This window comes from Aotus nancymaae, unplaced genomic scaffold (assembly GCF_030222135.1).
Source record: "Aotus nancymaae isolate 86718 unplaced genomic scaffold, 86718_ANA_hifiasm-v0.15.2.pri h1tg000012l, whole genome shotgun sequence".
Classification (NCBI taxonomy): Eukaryota; Metazoa; Chordata; class Mammalia; order Primates; family Aotidae; genus Aotus; species Aotus nancymaae.
The window spans coordinates 7,654,204-7,674,390 of NW_026988423.1; the positions used below are offsets into that span (position 1 = coordinate 7,654,204).

General features: G+C 38.5%; 1 protein-coding gene and 1 long non-coding RNA gene across 2 annotated transcripts in view; one reads left to right on the forward strand and one right to left on the reverse strand.

The window, feature by feature from the left end:
- Positions 1-5,562, reverse strand: part of MMP20 (matrix metallopeptidase 20) — a 45,276-nt gene extending 39,714 nt beyond the window's left edge. Inside the window, exon 1 of the mRNA XM_012455126.3 lies at positions 5,424-5,562. Coding sequence (XP_012310549.1) covers positions 5,424-5,549 — 126 coding nt within the window. The 5' untranslated portion in view covers positions 5,550-5,562. The remainder of the gene's footprint in view (positions 1-5,423) is intronic.
- LOC105719249 (uncharacterized) overlaps positions 1-20,187 on the forward strand; it is a 287,306-nt gene that overhangs the window by 156,452 nt on the left and 110,667 nt on the right. The gene's annotated exons all lie outside the window — the stretch shown is intronic.

Below are 20,187 nucleotides of genomic sequence, written 5' to 3' on the forward strand. Positions count from 1 at the left end.
CCATGAACCTGCATAATTTTTATAACCAACCATTTGTTCCTTTAAAATATGCACAGAATGTTAGTCTTAGAGCACAAAAGGTTAATGGCTGATCATATAGGCAGGATTGAAACAGTACCTTTTAATTAAGTAAAAATAAAATTAGAAACTATTCCTTCTTAAAAACAAAAATTCATCTCTGCAGCGATACAAACAAAATCTCTCCCTAGTTGGTGCTTCCATAAGATGTAATTCTTGCACTAGTAAAACACCTATCTCATTGCACTATAAACCATCACTTCCTACCAATTTCTTATCACTCTCACCTGCTTGTTTGTAACCTCCTTCCAATCAGGCACAGTTTTGCCTTCACAGATACAAGCCCTGTGTTTGACTCAGTTCTAGGCTCAGAGTAGATGCTCAGTTAATGTTTGAGCTCTTTTTCTTTAGGCAAAATATAAAAGTATGTTTCCTTGAAGAACTATCAGATATGCTGAAGTACCGAGAGCTCGAAACTCTGCGCACTTTCTTGCTAAAGTTACTGACAAGGTTTTGGCATACTTTTCACGGTCACAGTATCTGTCAAGCACTGAGGTGTGTACTTAGAATTGCTTTCATGTGATACTCTAACACTTGCATACTGTTGGCTTAGCACTTATTGTTAGCACTGAGACAAAGAATTTGGGATTCACCGGAGTTTTTCCATTTCCCCCCAATCTTCCCCACTTCCTCATTGTTAAAATTATAGAATTTTAGGGTCAATTAACAGGTGGTCCCCTCTCCACTTCTCTTCTGGTATTTGACAAATAAAAGTAGTGGAGGCCAGAGGGTCCATTCCTGCAGGCTAGCAGCTTAGGTCTCCCTCCTAAGCCCTCATTCAGTGCATTTTCCTAGTGTCCTTCCTGAGACTTAAGAGTTTAAAATTCAGTTTAAGTACACTCCAAGACAGTGTGAAACTTAAGGTATGTTTCTTCAACATTTTTCTTTTTTGGCTAAGTTGCTGTCAGGTTCCAGGGTGAGGTTCGGGGACACAACTACGCCAAATGTCATGCTCAGTGTCAGGTTCCAGCCCATGCTGAGGTCGGAGGGGAGTTAGTGGTGGCAGATGGCTGAAAGAACCCTCAGGTAAGGGGAATTGGGGGGCATAGGCAGGTGAATATGGTTTTATTCAGCAGCTCTCTCAGCAGCAGTTTTCTCACATTGTTCTCTCATCAACTACTTTCTTACACTGTCTGCCTTGTTTCAGCAGCTTGGGCCAGCTGCTCCCACACAGAGCTGCGTGGCCGGCTCTCTCTTCAGGGTCAGCAGCTTAACTTTCTCTCTCTGGGCACAAGCCAGTTCCTGGCTCCTCCCTGCCCACCTGCAAGACGGACGACTTTGGTTCTCTCTTCTCTGGGTGAGAGCACTCCTGTACGGTGTCAGCAGGGAATTTATACCTTTTACAGACAATAGTGACTTAGAACCAAATGATGGCCTTCCCATGTGGTAGCTACATGGCTGTGGTAACAAGTGGAGTTATATGCCTGCACTCTAAACTTGCTGAGTCATGCAGGATGTTTACCTGGGCCTATGCCTGCTTGTCTGCAGCACAGTCATGTTCCTTACAGTCACACAAATAGATTTGTGAGAACTTTTAAAGCTCTCTGAAAAATCTTAGGTTCTAGTCCAGGCTGGGTCACTAATGTGCATGGGCAATTCTTTTAATTTCTTGTGGTTTCAGCTTTCTCATCTATAGAGTGGTTGGTTTCTGCCCTACTGGCTACACCAGTGTGAGGATCCAATGAGGTCCTCAATGTGAATGCTTTAAAATGTGTCAGAATACTTTAAAAATCCCTTTCACTCATTAAATCCATGTCTGGAAACCTGTCCTGAAAAAATAATTGTTTAAATTAGGTTGATGTACAAAGATGCTTATAGAAGCCTTATTCATATGGAAGTAATCTATTTGTCAAATAAAGGAAATGGTCAAATAAATTATAACTCATATTCTGGAATATTTCTAGCTATTTAAAATGATGTTATGAAAATAGTATAATATCAAAATTGTCTTATGACATAATAGTCAGAAAAGTAAAAACCACATTTTGAAGACAATGACAATTTTTAAAGTCTTTGTCATAGAAAATAAAATGATAGTAAAAACACCTGAATTAACAGTTTGTATTGAAAGGTTTTATTTTTATTGTCTTTAGTTATGAGTTCATAATAATGTGGTAATTAAATTTTTTTGTTATTTTTAAAGATAATTAAAAAAAATATGTTTTAAATGTCTTATTGATACTATTTTTTTTAAACAAACAAACAAACCCAGAATAAAATCCTGGATTATGAGGTTAGGTAAGCATTTTGTTATCTCATCATTTTCAAAGCCTTTATGCAAATGAGCAAATCAGAATTTAAAGGATGCAAGTAGACATTAAATAAATCAAGAAGCTGTTTATCTTTTCAAGTGTAGATTTTTTTGGGGTAGGGAGAGGTGTATGGTGTTTGTAAACATGGACTCTCTGGTGTTTCCAGGAGCCATTTGTTCTTTCTTAGCTAGTGATCTAACAGTTCAGTTAGCAAGCAGGGAGGATCTCTAAGCACTCTCTCTGCTGAGCGTGACCCAGGCCACCAGGCCCCAGAGGACCCGCTGGCCTCACCTGTCCTTGGGACTCCTCTGGGACCCTCTTCCCTGTCCTCTCAGCTCTAGCCACATGGGCCTGATGATTGCATTCCAAGCAGCTTCTGTTTCCTCTGCCTGAACTGCCCCAACTCCAGGTCTTCACATTGCTGGCTCTTTCATGCAGCTCAGGTTCATCTCAAAGGTTACTTCCTCTGAGCAGCCTTCCTGGACTACTCCATTAAAAATACTCCCTCCCTGGACCACTGCCCCAGTCAGTAATTCTGTCATCCTGATTAACTTCTTTCCAATCTCACTGATCACTTTCTCAAATAATCGTGTGCACTCATTGGTTGACTTGTTTATCTTCTCCCAGCACCTTCCCACCAGCTCCCTCATCTTCATGGAAGCACCATAAGAACAGGGGCTTGATTTGTTTGACTCCCTCATGTTTCTGCAGCACATGCCATGCTGTAAGCATTCAACACATGAACTTCCGCTGCCTATTTCACTGCTTTGTTTGTGTTTTTATGAGGTTGTTATATAACCTTTCTATAAACTATAAGGTGGGATGTTAGTAACTAATTCTTTCTTGTCATTGTGATCCTCATTAGAGGTTGTCCAGATCATTCCAGACTCCTAAGTAGTGATGAGTGTCCCTGCCAGAGCTGAGGACTGGGACCATTGCAGGCAGAAGGTGCTGTGTGCCAGGTGAGGAGATGTGGGCACGTTTTCCTGCTCCTTGGTCTAAGGTCTTTCTGAGAGTATGTCATAAGCGAGACAGAGAAGGGCTGATTTATTTTGGGGAGGAAGAAGTAAGGAATCACTAAAGGTCCTCAACATTCCCAGGCCATGTTATTATTTCTAAACATGCCTAGATGACTCCTGACCAGCTAGAACAGCAAGAATGGCTCCACCCAAGAGTGCCTAGCCCAGGGGTTCCCAGCTCCTGGGCTGCACCCAGGAACCAGTCTGTGGCCTGTTAGGAACCCAGCCCCACAGCAGGAGGTGAGTGGTGGGCCAGCATTACCACCTGAGCTGGGCCTCTTGTCAGATCAGCAGAGGCATTAGATTCTCACAGGAGCAGGAACCCTATTGTGAACTGCGCATATGAGGGATCTAGGTTGCACAGTCCTTTTGAGAATTTTATGGTTGATGATCTGAGGTGGAACAGTTTCATCCCAAAGCCATCGCCCTTCAGCCCCCAGTTTCCCATGTCCATGAAAAACTGTCTTCCATGAAACTGATCCCTGGCTGGTCTAACCTTATTCCCTCATAGACTAGTCAAGGGTGGCTAATTTTTTCTGCAAAGGACCAATAATTAATATTCTTGCCTTTTAGGCTATACTCTGCATTGTGGCACAAAAGCAATCATAGACAATCTGTAAACTAAGGGTCAGGGCCAACTGTAGTTTCCCTGAACCATGGATTAGAAGGAGGGTCTCCTACTACCTCAGATCCATCCCAGCCTCAGTATGGCTCTCCTTCTGGAGGTCACAAAACCTCTTTAGTTTTAGAATCAAAGTGGCATGAGGCAGGGTAGGGAAAATTATATTTGGGAAGAAGGGACCTAAAGCTAGGTGGCAAGGACAAAATACAATTGAATAAAGATCCCAGTATCCTGAGTTGTTTTGTATTTAGTTCACCTGAAAGTGGGCTAAAGTCAAAGGAAGTCCAATTCAACGTGCCTGTGCTGGGCATCAGCTGTAATGTTCATCTTCAGGGTGTTATTTAAGTGTTTAATGACTGGAATGGCAGGGGAACTGACCAGTTTATAAGGATGAGTGGCAGAAACGGTTGGTAGCAACATGCCATTGCACATGGGTGCAAATCAGCTCTATGATGCAGACAGCCAAGCAGTACGCAGTACACAGGTGCAGCCTGGCAGGCAGGAAAGCAGCCCTGAGGCAGAGCTGGGGATCACAGATGTGCTATAATTTTGGCAGACTCTTGAAAGAGAAGCCTGCATGCAAAAACATTTCCTCTACATATCTTTCACTAATGTTGGAAATCCCATCCTTAGAAATCCATTTCTTTAGGTTAAGGATGCCATCCTTCTTTTAAAAACGAAAAACTCTTGGAAGCATATATATATTGAATCATTTTGAATTAAGTAGTCTTTGCAAAAAAATTCTAATATGAATCATTTCTATCAGACCCTTTCCAGCAGACATATGGGAGAGATCTTAAAAGAGGAACATACACAAAGTTTAAGTACATAAACTTTGCACTTTGTACTTACTACTTGAACTTAGTTATATACTGTGTACATAAACTTTTACTTAGTTGGGAAATATGCTTTAGGGAGAGGAGGATCTCAAAGGAGAAGTGGGTTGGCACCCAGGAAGAACTTACTCCACTTTAAATTTTGGTCAGGGTTACCTTGAATATAAGAGCCACTAAAAAAATGTAAACACAGGACATCTCTTTGTTGTGACTGCTAAAGCTTAGCTCTAAATTCACAACCTGCCTCTAGCATGCAGATTATACCTCGGTTCTTATTTTTCTGCTTCAATTTTTTCTCCTACATCATTCCTGGGAAGTACTTGTCCCTTTCTTTTATATTGTATGGTTTTCACAAGCCACCTGGAATTCTTTATGAAGCAGAATAGCTAGGTAGATATATATTCATGTATTTATTCAGTCATGTAACATGGTACACCTAATATGCACCAGATATCAATCTAGACGGACAGAAGATAACATCGATCAGACTTCAATGGACTTACATGAAATGATTTTAAAAGAAGAACAATTGAATTTTTTTCTTATTTTCTCATTATGCCCATTTAGGTTTTCTAGGGCGGAGGAGCAAGAAGGAATTGGGCAAAAATTCACAAACCTGTGCGAGGCGGTAGTTGTTCCTCCAGGTCCTGGGGGATGCTGCAACTAGGGAGGGGGCTGCAGTGGAAAACTTCAAAGCCATGATGAGGAGGACAGCAAGGCCAGATGCAGGGAGCACCTTCATCCCCTCACAGTAGCTTGGTAATTATATCAACCTGGGGGAGGACAGACAGTGCACGTTTGCACTTCGACCTTGAGCTCCTTTTATAGAGTCAAACGGGTCTGGACCCTCCGAGCAAGGATGATTCATGTCTCAAACAGTAATTATACAGCTCATTTCTCTCCCTGATGATGGGGTAACACAACTGTACACAGGAATCAGGGAAAGCTTCATTTTTTTTTTTTTTGTTATTTGCCAAGTGGCAAAAGGAGAAAAACAGTCACTTTTAATGAAGTTTGTCAGCTAGTTACACAAATTGAAGTAAACTTGATTGATTAGAACCCAGCTCAACTGAAACATTTGATTAGTCTCAATTTGGGGGCCTTTTTCCATTCTAACTACAGAAAAGTTAGACGATTACAGTATAATTGAATATGTCCTCCAAGTAATCCCAAACTCCCCATGCATTCAGCCCAATCACCTGTATCTTCTGCCTTCACTTCAAAATTTCTCAGTAGCAACAACTGTTCATAATGATGGCTCTGAGACAAAAGATCCTGAATCATCAAGGCAAGATTACATTATACTGTGCTGACTTAGGGTGGAAAGTGAACTGATAACTGTTAGAAAGCTATTGGATGAATTAAGACAAGAGTTACATTTTAGTTAACCAAAACATTAGCCAGAACTCCTTAATCTCTGTGCACTCTGGTTAATTGAGTCATATTGTTTTTCCTGGCTCTGATTAAGATGGATTTTGATTCAGAGATGATATGATGAAATGGTGTCATATGGTGAGAAAAGCACTTGAGAGTCAGACAAACAAAGATTAAATTTTTGAAAAGATATTTCCTAGCAGTGTGACCTTAGGCATGTCATTTGATCTCTGTGAACATCAGTTTTGTTTTGTTTTTAATCTACATGAGACTGACAATACTTCTACTATGTATAAACTCTTCAACGTTATGGAGTAACACATAGAGCATGACATCTGCTAGCACCACCTGGCATCCATTGGATGTGGATTCAAATCCTAATTTTGATGTCAGACTAGATTCAATGTTATTCCTATAGTGAATGTGGTGAATTCCTACAGTCTTTCTCACTCTGTTGCATTTGATATACCTTCTTGCATGAAAGAGAAAGTGATGGAGTTACAGCCAGTGTGTGCTATCTGGTGAATAACCCCAGGTACTCAACAAAAGTCTGTCACATATTGATATGGTTTGGCTCTGCGTCCCCAACCAAATCTCATCTTGAATTGTAATCCCCATGTATTGAGGGAGGGAGCTGATTGGATCATGGGGATGGTTCCCCCATGCTATTCTCATGATAATGAGTGAGTTCTCACAAGATATGATGGTTTTATAAGTATTTGAAAGTTCCTCCTTTGCTCTTCTCTTTCCTGCTGCCTTGTGAAAAAGGTGCCTGCTTCCCCTTTGCCTTCCGCCATGATTTGTAAGTTTCCCGAGGCCTCTTCAGCCATGTGGATTTGTGAGTCAACTAAGCCTCTTTGCTATATAAATTACCCAGTCTCGGGTATTTCTTTATAGCAGTGTGAGAACGAACTAATACACACATGCAAACATAATTTCTGGCATGTATTGTGAGATACACAAAACATGTGTCTCAGAAGAAGAAAAAAGAAAACCACAGATCTATTAGATTCATTTAACTAAATTGTAAGCTCTTTGAAGACTGTATTCTGAAAAATGGCACTTAATAAAGTTTGGTAAAAAATGAATAAATGAATATACAAACATGCTAATCATCATTTTTTGGTTTCAGAAAAGGAATAGGATATTGCAATAATTTTTCAAAATTTGCGTTTATATGGTCTCCTGTCTTCTGGAGCCCTATCTTCAACAGCTGCCAAAGTTGAAGAACGAAGAGAGTCCTTGAAACTTCCCTTCAATTGGTCATCTTCTTTCCTTTTTTTCTCCTTTAAATACTGTTCCAATTCATTACGATGGCCCCAATGCAAAGACAGCCATGGAAGTGAACATTGGAGTGGAAGGAATGACGGTAAGAAATTCTGGGGCCAGTAGAGAGAAAATATTCTCACCTCTAGGACTCTAAAGAGTATTCTAAGTTCCATTTTCAGAAGCACATGGAAGTAAATGACTGCCTGTAGGGCGTAATCTAGATACTTCTAGAAGGTTCCAGTATCCACTTCTCTAACACATAAATGCAGTCAATCCCAATGTTCCTAAGTGCAATATTTCAATTATCAAGTGCAAAAATTTTGAAGAGGAATAGCAATTTATGTTCTCATAAGTCATTTACCTATTAGTATAACTAAACTTCACCTCAGAGTCAGCACTAGGTAACATCTTTGACCTTTCCAGATAGAGAATTAATCAGTGTCTGGTAGTTTCTCACTATGATTTCCTATTTCTGATTTTTCTTTCTTCACAGGGGAGCAAAGTTCTGCTTTCTTTCTATCATTCTTTTATCAACTCTAAATTTAAATTCAAATCATTGAAATCTAAAAATATCATATCAAAGTAAGTCAATGACTAAACAAATAAAATGAGAGATCCTATCAGAAATATACAAGGCAAAATATCATCAATTAAATAAGTTATGGGAAAAATAAACCATTACACCATTAAATGTATATATGACATACTATATGTTTGTTATGTGCTTACTGTCTTTTACCAGTAGAATGTAAGTCCCATAACGGTAAGAACTCTAATTCTGTTTGCAGCAGCATCACTAGTACATAGAACAGTGCCTAGCACAAAATAAACAGTTGTTGAATAAATGAATGTATGAACGAGTGATTAATTGAATGATTAAAGACAGAAAGAAGAAAAACAAGATTGTCCTCAGAGAGATAAATTTTAAATCAACCCATATAATGGATAAAATGAAGGTGCATAGCATCACCCTAAGGAACTGAAACCTTTATTAAACCCACATTATATGCCAGACATGTAGCCAAGTACCTTATGTACACTTTTCACACAACTTTATGACATGCAGTTTTTCAAGTGAAGAAATGTGCTCATGAAAGATAAATGATTTGTTAATTTTACATAGATATTAAGGTGGTGACTCCAAGATTTTCACCCAGCTCTGTTAGACATCGAAGCCTGTGTTCTTAATAGTTACAGGAAGCATATGTTGGTGCCTTTGTGGAGCAGTGCTTTGGAAACGTGGTATCTCGAGTTGGCTGGCAGGGAGATCCCTAGGCTGATTCTAGTTGCCCAGCTGCTCCCTGGCACTCCCATGTGTCTGGCCTGAGCAGAAGTTGGGCCAGCCAGACTGCACAAGCTCCCTGGCTGGTGATGATGTTTCTCACTAAAAATGATTCCTTTGTTACTCTGGTTTCTGTATTTCAATCTTCGGTGAATTTAACTTTCATAAATGTTTAACTTTCTGGATTTCTAAAGAGTTCGGTTACAACCTGGTAGATTTTTCAGAGTAAGGGATGCTTCACAGTGAGGCAGGATTCTGAGTGAAAGCTAAGTTTTATTCTATATCCAGCCTTCCCATGGCCCTTCTTTCAAATGACTCACACTTTAAAATGGTTGACTCTAAAAAGAGTTTATTTATATAACTTGTAAATTATATCATATTCTATTTTGTAATGGTATTTGTTAAGTTTAGAAATTTATGACTAGAATGCATAATAACATGAACCATATTCTGAATTTCTAGAGCACACATATTCTAGAATCAGATGGAATAAAAATAGAGGAAAGAAAAAAGTGTATTTAAAACCAAAGACTACCCCCAGAATCTCATATGGAAAATAAGTGAATGATCTTACCTCATTTGTGAGAATGAGAAGCTCAGAGAGGACCTGGCAAGCTTATATCCAGAAGCCAACTGGTTTATTTTCACCAAGAACAAAAAATGAAAGAAAAAAGGGAAGAGAAGGGAAGAAAAGAAAAAAGAAAAAATATACTTATACTATAGGTAATTTTGGTTAGAGAGGAAGAAGCAAACAGCCTTCTGATTAAGCAATTATTAGCATTAAAATGAGCTATTAAAGAAGGTTGTGAAGTTGTCTTCAGCAGTTTTTAAGTATAGGATAGAGCATCATGCTTTTAGAAAAGATTGGGTTAAGTGAGGTTTCGCCTGTCTCCTCAGTCTTGGGGTATGTGCAAAGAACTTAGATTAGATTACTGTCCCAAATTTTATTCATATATATATGAATATACATATATATAATTTGTAAATAATTATCAATATAATTTATATATACAATAAGCAAAATACTTTCATATTTTTAATAAATATTTATTAGGTATCAATTATTTGTTAGGCACCAGGAATACAGAGATATGAGACACTGTTATAACACTCTAGGAGCTCAAAATTTACTGCTGCAGTAAAATTGAACTTGGAGTAAACTCTTAGATAAAGATCGACGGAATCTTAGTGACAAAAAATGTGTCTTTACATGGAAAGTTGGTAGAATCCTTCTTAAAAAAATTATAAATGATTTGGCAATGTGTAAAATATTAAAAGGGCAATTTTAGCCAAAAAAGCAAATGAAAATTATACAACATTTGATTCAATATCTGCTAAAGGGAAGTATATAGGCCAAAAAAAGCAAAAAGGAAAAGGAAACCTGAGATAAGGAAAACAGTAGTATGAGGGTGGTAGGGCCTTACACCTAACAGTTCTTACAAAATTTCCTTTAATACTACTATGCATTTTTAAAAAACAGTAAGTGAAAGTGTGAAAGAAAGACTATGTCAATGTACCTTTATATTTGTATTTGAGAAAACAGAAGACATATATGATGAACTCAGTGGTATATTTAACTCATTCATTTGTTTGGCTGTGATTCTTCTATTTACTCAGTCTAGAACTCTTGTATTTATTCTGTATGCTGGCACTAGGCTTAGTGCTGGAGGTACAAAAGGCAAATAAAAACCTGTCCTTGCCCATCACAGTCTTAGAATCTCCAGAGAGAGGCTCAGATGTAAACTCAAAATATCTTACAGTGTAGTTAGTGAAACAAGAAAGATATTTAAGGGTCCAAATGAGAGCAGAAGAGGGAAAGCTCATCTCCACCTGGGCAGTTGAGAATGAGAGTAAAATGGAGGAAAGGAGGGGCCGTAGTGGACTTTCCATGGGGATGGGGCTTTAGTTGAGGGCTGATTGCCAATGGAGTTAGAGCTCACCTGCAAGAAGGGTGAGGTGAGAAGGAAGGAGAGTGACAGGTAGTGGGGAGGGGGAAATTCCAAGCAGAGGAAGCAATGAGATGAGGAGCTGTTAAGAGCATTTGTTCTTAAAAAACTGAAGATATTTCTATGTACAGGGAAGTTTGGGGGCAGCCAACAGGAGGTGGGCAGAAAAGAAAGGCAGAGACGGGTCTGTTGGAGAAGGCTCTCACCCATAATTTCAGGTACTAACACAGAAAAGCAGAGGCCAGGAGTTGTTTGCTGGGTAAACCTTGGTCAAAGGGGAAAGCCAGAGAGCAATTTCTAGCCCAAACTGCTGATCCAAAGGGCAGGACTGAAATCAGGCTCCAGGGTGCAGAGCTGGAATATGGCTGGCAAAACAAAGAAGGCAGAAGATGGGCAGAATGGCATGGAACAAGTCCAGAGCAGCCACAGTGCAGCAGAGGCTTTGAGGGCTGGTGGGGTTTTATTTAAAGGGCCTGGAGAGGAGTGTGCTGGGCAATGTCACAGGCACCTTATGTGCCAGGCTAAGGCATCTAGACGTTAATGGTTTGTGATGGGAAACCACTGGAGAGTTTCTTCCCCAGCAATGACATGATGAGGTTTGCAGTTACACAAAGATTGCTCTGAAAGGAGCATTCGGCATGAATTGGAGAGGAATAAGGATTGATGGAGGCTGCCGGGGGCACCGAGGGGAGGGTTATAGGAGGTCCAGTCAGAGGGCTTACCACTATGTTTATCTTAGGTCATGAACTGTGAGAGACAAGCTGTCAGGATAAATAGCATTTTGTTTATTCTTGTAAAATCTCTGGCCTGTATTGCAATGATCACCAATGTGAGCTTTTGAGATTGGGTAGTAAATGTGTTACAGCTGCCTCTTTAGAGGGAGGGATGTCAAAAGTCCCATTAGAGCACATTCCACTTGCCCAATCATTTTAGTGAGTCAATTTGCTAAATTATAGACTTATTTCATTTACAAATCAGCAGTTCTGGAAGCTGATAGTTTGCCTGGCAGCTTCTTTTGAACATGTCCATTTTTTCCTTTAGAATTTGTCTACAGGTAGGCTGGGCGTGGTGGCTCACGCCTGAAATCCCAGCATTTTGGAGGCCAAGGCAGGTAGATCACCTGAGTTCAGGAGTTTGAAACCAGCCTTACCAACATGGTGAAACCCCATCTCTTCTAAAAAAATACAAAAATTAGCTGGGCGTGGTGGTGGGCATGTGAAATCCCAGCTACTCAGGAAGCTGAAGCAGGAGAATCCCTTGAACCCAGGGGCGGAGGTTGCAGTGAGCCGAGATTGCACCCCACTGAGATTGCACTCCAGCTTGGGCCATAGAGCGAGACTCCATTGCAAAAAAAAAAAAAAAAAAAAAAAAGAATTTGTCTACAGGTAAAATCAGTTTAACTATTTTGAAAGATCTACCATATCCCCAGTGCTATGGTCTGAATGTTTGTGTCCCCTCTAAATTCATGTTTTGAAATTCTCACTCCCAAGGTGCTAGCACTAGTAGGTGGGGCCTTTGGGAAGTGGTTAGGTTATGAGGGTGCAGCCCTCGTGATTGTAGTAAGTGTTCTTATTAAAGAGGCTCCAGAGAGATGCCTTGCCCCTTCCAACAAGCAAGGACAGCAGAAAGGCACCATCTATGTATCAGGGAAAGCTCCCTTAATCTTGGGGGTCCCAGGCGCCAGAACTGTGAGAAATTTTTGTTGTTTATGGGCCACCTGGTTTATGGTATTTTGTTATAGCGGCACAAATAAACCTGGAGCATATTGTTGTGCCAGGTAGTAGAATGATGAAGGAATGTTTAAAGGACACTAGCCAGCTTGTTGGAGCCTTCTCTGGCCTAATCTAAGACACTCTGAGCATAAAAATCCATAATGATAGTAATGGGTTGTGGTCCATTGAATGAAATAAAAACTCATGAATCTATACTGATATAAACAAGCAATAATGGGGAGAAGAGAAAGCTCTTCCTTATGGTAAAAAGCTAACTGATAAATAAATGTAGAAAGGATGACGGCTTTAGAAAATATGCATTTGGTCAGTAGGGAAATGCAAACCAAAACCACAGTGAGATATCATCTCACCCCAGTAAAAATGGCTGTTTTCAGAAAGACAAAAAATAACAGATGCTTGTGAGGATGCAGAGAAAGGGATATGCTAATACACTGTTGGTGGGAATGTAATTTGGTATGGCCACTATGGAAAATAGTATGAATGTTTCTCAAAAAACTAAAAATAGATCTGACATATGATCCAGCAATCCCACTGCTGGCTAAATATCCAAAAGAAAGAAAGCTCATATGTTAAAGGGGTGTCTTCATGTCTATGTGTATTGTGACTATTCACAATAGCCAATATAGGGAATCAACCAAAGTGTCCATCTTTTTTTTTTTAAAAGATGGGGTTTTGCCATGTTGGCCAGGCTGGTATCACCTCAGGTGATCCGCCCACCTCAGCCTCCCAAAGTGCTGGGATTACAGGTGTGAGCACCTGGCTTCAAAGTGTCCATCAATGGATGAATGGATAAAGAAATGTGGCATATATACACAATGGAATACTATTCGGATGTAAAAACAAATGAAATCTTGTCATTTGCAGCAATATGGATGGAACTGGAGGTCATTATGTTAAGTGAAATGAACCAGGCACAGAAAGACAAATATTACCTGTTCTCACTCCATAAGTAGGAACTAAAAAAACCTAATCTCACAGAGGCAGAGAGTAGAACGATTATTACCTGAGGTTAGGAAGTGTTGGGGCAGAGGCGATGAAGAGATGTTGATTAATGTACAAAAATAGAGTTCGATAGAAGGAATAAATTCTAGTGCTCAATAACACAGTATGATGACTACAGTTAACAGTGATTTATTGTATATTTCAAAATAGTTAGAAGATTTGAAATATTCCCAGCACAAAGAAATGATGAATGTTTGAGAGATGGATATGTTAATTACCCTGACTTGATCATTACATATTGTATGCATGTATCAGAATATCCCATGTACCCCACAAATATGTACGATTATTATGTATCAATAAAATAACACATTTAGAAACCATCTTAGTAATAATTGATTCATGCCAAAACATCAGGGATGCTAAAAATGGTGGGTAAAAGTGGTGTGAAGAAAGGAGTTTTATATAGTTACAAAGTATCACCTTACAAAATATGTATTAATTCCCAAGGAAAAAAGTTACCATCAACTGGAATGGCATCAGTAGACATCGTGTACCACCACTATGTTAAAAAGAAAAGAACAAAGTTTCTGTGATACTCTGGGCAAAAATACATGACTTGAGCCTAATCATGAGAATACACTAGATAAATAAAAACTGAGGAACATTTTACGAAGTAACCAGCCTGCGATTTTAAAAAATATCGAGATCATGAAAGTCAAAGAAAGACCGAGGAGCTGTTTCAAATTGAAGAAGACTGAAGAGACATAGTAACTGGGTGCCACATGGGGTCCTTTGCTGTGGAAATGTCCTGGCACAGTTGGCAAAACTTGAATGGGGTTTCTGGGTGAGAGTTCTTTGTGCTATTTTTGCAACTTTTCTCTATGTTTGAAGCTGTTCAAAATTAAACAATTAAAAAAACCCATTAAAACAGTGATCATCTAAATAATTCAGGCTCATTTACTATGTTGGAAAAATAGGACTCAGACCACCTACTTCACGATTAGGCTAGGGAGGTAGTGTGAAAGTCATTTGTAAATTTAAATCGTGTCATCCAAAGAGAAGAATAAACACTCTAGAAAAGTAGGAACTATTCTGAAAGCACACAAACCAGAAAACATTTTTAAAGAAAATATTATTAACAGCCCATGCATGGTTATACAAATTAACTCTAGCTTTATTTAATTCCATAAGAGAAAAACTAGAATAAAAAACAAGCTCAAATAAGTTAAAATTTTGTGATTCATTATGTACCTGTAATAAATCTTATTTTATAAATAAAAGATAAGATCTTTATTTATAGAAGAAAATCACCTTTAAATAAGCATTAAAGAAATATGCAAAGAATATAAATTCAAAACGGTGTAAGCTTTCAAGCTTAATATTAGTTTAGTTCTCATAAGTCTCTGACATTGAAAGAAAAATTATATGGTCTTTCAAACACCTAGAAAAAAAATTACAGTGGCCAGATATGCGGTATCATTTCAAATGTACGTGAAACAAGTCATCATAAAATGGAAAAATGAAATAATAAATTTTTTTCTTCTCTGAATTCATAAATTTCTCAAAAATTTTATTGTTAGATAGTAAAAGCAAGAAAATAACAAGTATTTTTTATAGAGATCTACCATTACTATGCTCAATGTGTCCTCATTTCAACATTTTAGCTGTGTTACACCCGTGTCCCTGTGCTCCATCTTAGTCTCCTCAATCTACTTCCTTTCTGTATTCCGTCCTTTAAATGTTGATTCTCTCCAGGGCCCATCTCTAATCATCTTGTTTGAGTATTCTCTTCTATATATCCTCATCTTCTAGGTGTGTTTATCTTTTTGTATAAATTCATCAATTACTGTAGTTCAAGATCACATATATGCTCTGGAGGACATTATGCTAAGTGAAATAAGGCAGTCACAGAACAAATACTGCATGATTCCACTTATTAATACATGAAATACTTAAAATAGTTAAACTTGGCTAGGTGTGGTGGCTCACGCCTGTAATCCCAGCACTTTGAGAGGTCGAGGCAGTAGATCACTTGAGATAAAGAGTTTGAGACCAGCCTGGTCAACATGGTGAAACCCTATCTCTACTAAAAATACAAAAAAAAAAAAAAAAAAAAGCTGGGTGTGGTGGTGCGCATCTGTAGTTTCAGTTACTTGGGAGGCTGAGGCAGAAGAATTGCTTGAACCCGGGAGGCTGACATTCAAACAAGACGTTCAAGCTCTTGGCTGAGCCAAGAGTGTGCCACTGCACTCCAGCCTGGGTGACAAAGCAAGATTCTATCTCAAAAAAATAAAAAATAAAAATAAATAGTTAAAAACAGAGCACAATGTTGCCAGGGGTTGGATTGGGGTGGAGAATAGAGAGTTGCCATTTAATGAGACTGTAAAGATCACATACGTGCTGATGAAACCTTAATTTTTATCTTCAGCTCAGATTTTTGTTTTGAGATATATTCAAGGGGTTCCTGCAATCCCCACGTGAATCTCTCCCCATAGGAACTATGAAGTGGCCACCTACTGTACTGTCTACTTAGAGTAGCCACACTGTTCTAATGGAAAAGTATCCTTTCGAACATGTAATTTGAATGAAACTTCTTATTGGCTCTGTCTCTCTGGAAGAGAGGGAAATGCTCCGGGTAAGAAAGGCCCCTGACCTGTGCTGGGCCAGTCACAGTTCCTTATTTTCCTGGCCACCATCTGTTGGTCTAAGAATGGGCCAATCAGTGACCCAACTGGATTAATTAGACTGGTTTCCCAGTATTACTGAATTTGGGATTAGGGATTGGGCTCTTTCTGGGGATAGAGATGTAAGGTTCTTGAATCATTTGCAGTCATGTTCCCTGCTCAGTGGAACTGTTAGGTAGCAGTAGAAGGGAACGAAGCAGAGATGAGAGAAAGAGACTGAAAGTGTTTCATCTTCAGTGAGGCTCAGTATGCATTTTCTTTTTCTGTAGTTATGTGAACCTCCCAGTAAATTTCCCCTTGACCTGAACTAATTCTAGTGGGATTTCTGTCACTTGCATTTCACTTTGAAATTGAGGTTAGTCCAGAATAAAACTTGCCATCTTTCGCAGCATGCCTTTTCTGCCCGTTCCCCTACCACCTTTCCCGCTTGTTTCTCCTCTTACACTCTCCAGTTGAGCAATGCCACTAGCTTTAGCTGATGTGTGCTGGTAGAACTGTCATAGTTGCTCATGGGCTTTTGGTGTGTCAGTACCAATGCCATGCTGGTTGAAAAATACTTTGAATATTACCCCTGCCAACATCTATCCAGAAAGCAGAAATTTATTCTTGATTACAGCTTCCCTCTACCTCTATGCATTTTTCCTCAGCTTTTGAAATATGAAATGCTTTACTTATTTGACGTTTACTACTTTTATTTTTAAACTTTGCATTTTGAAATGCTTTCAGGCTTACAAGAAAGTTACAAAAATAATGCAGAGAATTTGCCTATACCCTTCACCTAGATTCTTCAAATGTTAACAGGTTACAAAATCTCACTCTCATTGTCAAAATCAGGAAATTGACTTTGACACAATGCCATTGTCTAAACCAGTAGTTCTCAAAGTGTGGTCTAGGAACCCATGGGGGTTCTCAGAAATCTTTCAGGGAAACTATCAGGTCAAAACTTTGCCATAATAATGCTACATATTATTTTCCTTCTTCATTTAAAAATAATGATATATTACTTGTTAATGTAACATTTATATATTATATTAATTTATATTATAAATAATATAAATATATATGTTATATTATATTATGTTAATATTTACATATTACATTAATATATAAATGTTAATTCATGAAAATAATATTAATTAATGACAATATTATTAGATATTAATTGTCAATTTTAATTTATAATATGCTTAATGTGATAACTATAGCCAGTCATAAACAAGAGCTTTTGGGGTTCTTAATATATTTTAGAAAGCTAAAGGGATCATAGGACCAAAATGTTGAGAACTGCTGATCTAACTTATGGGCCCAGTTGTCTTTCTAATTTTTTTTCCTTATCCAGGATCCAATCCAGGATTTTACATTGCATTTAGTCATCATGCCCCTTTATTTTCCTTTAGTTTGAAACATTTCATCTTTCTTTGTCGTTTTTTATTTATCTATCATGGCCTTGATACTTTGAGAAAGTATTGGCCAGGCCAGGCATGGTGGCTCATGCCTGTAATCCCAGCACTTTGGGAAGCTGAGGTGGGTGGATCACCTGAGATCAGGAGTTCAAGACCAACCTGGCCAACATGATGAAACCCTGTCTCTACTAAAAATACAAAAATTAGCTGTGTGTGGTGGCACATGCCTGTAATCCCAGCTACTTGGAAAGCTGAGGCAGGAGAATCGCTTGAACCCAGGAGGCGGAGGTGGAGGTTGCAGTGAGCCAAGATCGCACCACTTGCACTCTAGCCTGGGTGACAGAGTAAGACTCCATCTCAAAAAAAAAAAAAAAAAAAAAAAGGAGAAAAGTATTGGCCATTTATTTTAAAGGAAGGCCCTCGATTTGGAATTTTTTTTATTCATCATGGTTAAATTCAGGCCATACATTTTTGATAAGAATACCACGGATCATGTGCTGTGTCCCCTCAGTACCTCATGTCAGGAGACAAATGGAGACAATTTGTTTCTTTACTGGTGATGTTAACTGATCACTTGATCCTTGTGATGTCTGTCAGATTTTTCCACCTGTTGCTTTCCCTTTGTGAGAAGACACTATGAGACTTACAGAGCTACTCTGTATGTCATTCATGATACTCCTGTACACTGATTTTGGCATCTGCTGTTGATTCTTGCCTGAAACAATTTTTCCAGTGGTTATTTTCTATTTACTTTGTTCCTTCTGCATTGTTTTATTGGAATTCAGTGGTAAGGAAGTGCTTTTTCTTCTCCTTCACCTGTTACTTGTTCATTCCATTATAACAGTTATAGAATCAAAGATTCTTACTTTTTTCTGTAGAGGGTTATAATACATTGGTATGATTATTTTGTTTGTGAAGCGTAAAACAATGCCACTCTTCACAACCAATTTTTTTGGAAAATATAGTTGTTGTTGTTTTTTTGCAAAAATATGTTACATTAGCAAATAATATTATTTTTAAAGTATTAAATATTAATTGTTAATTTTAATGTATAATATGCTTAATGTGATAACTATAGCCATCCAAACTTGGCTGATGAATTGTCCAAACTTGGCTGATGGAGGCCCCTGTTTCCATTTAACATGCCTCTAACATTTTGTCAGGCACTGTCTTGTCTTCCAGCATCACAAGGTATTTTGGGCTCATCTTATACTTACCCTGGCCCAGCCCTGGAATCAGCCATTTCTCCAAGGAGCTTCCTCTTATTGGAGAACACTATCTAGAAATCAAAATCTGGGCTGGCTGGGCCAAATGGTACTGTGCTGTCTTTACTTATTTTTAATGATTTTTTTTGTTTATACAAAATTTGTACAAGATCTCTGTTAATAATTCATAAGAACACAGATTTTAAAAAGTAAGTAAATTAAAAATCACCTATGTCATTACCACCTGGAAATAACCCATGTTATTTAAAAATATTTTTAATATGATATTTAAACATATGGGATATTTTATATACATATGGTTGAGAGTAACAACTCACTCTCTAAATGGTTTACTAAGTTCTGTGGAGTCTAGTTTTGTAATGTCTTTGGAGTCAGTTTCCTTCTTTCCTCCTTCACTGCCTCTGTTCAAGCCCTCATTATTTCTTACTTGGATTCCTAAAATAGCCTCCTTGCAGTCTCCCAGCATCAGTCTTATACCATTCTGATCCAAACTTTATCCTGTTACCAAAGTAATATTAAAAAAAATAAAATATAATTATGTCACCCTGTACTTGGCCTTTAAGAACATGCCCATCATCCTTTGCGTGACATTGTTCTCACTTTGCAGTCCCCAGCTTCTTTTCCCACTCTCCCTGCTTGCAGCCTCTGCTATGGCTGTAATGAACTCCTTGTCACCCCTGAATTGTGCCATGAACTCTAATCCCTCCCTTTTCAATATTGCCCTCTCTACCAGGGACACCCTCTGCCACATCCTGTTTAGCCTACCTGTCTCTTGAGACTCAGCTTAGATATCATCTCTTTATCTGTCACCTAACACTTCTCATGCTATTGGGGAAATTGTCTCTCTTTCTATTATGCTTTGAGAGTGCCTTAAGAAAGGAAATTTGGCATCAAGTGAATATGTTTGTTGAATAAATTAGAAAAAATTTTAAAAGTGAACAAAATGTATTTGTTGAAGGAATTAATGAAATTACTTGATTTAAAAATGGAAATAGAATGAAGATTCAGTGTGTAACAATAATATCACATAGTACTTTCTTTAGATTCCAGAAAAAGGTTAAACATAATGTTGTTTGGAATTGAAATATTTAACAAATTAAGTTTTGTGGTATTGTCAAAGTGAGGATTTGTCTGTTGTCATAGATTGAGTTCCACTGGAAGCCAACTCTGAGAGGGACACAAGAGTGTAGGAAGTTACTGGGCAGTGCTCTTGGAGCACCACGTGTAGATGGGAAGGGAAGGAAGCAGGATATGCAGAGGGAGAAGGTGGGCTGTAATGGCATCTTAGGATTGTCTCAGCATCCCAGGGATTGGGAGGTGACACAGCCCTTGTATTAGCCTGTTTTCACACTGCTGTAAAGAACTTCTCTGAGACTGGGTAATTTATAAAGTAAAGAAGTTTAACAGACTCACAGTTCTGCATGGCTAAGGAGACCTCAGGAAACTCACAATCATGGCAAAAGAGGAAGCAGGCACCTTCCTCACGAGGCAGCAGGAGGGTAAAGAGCCAGGGAAACC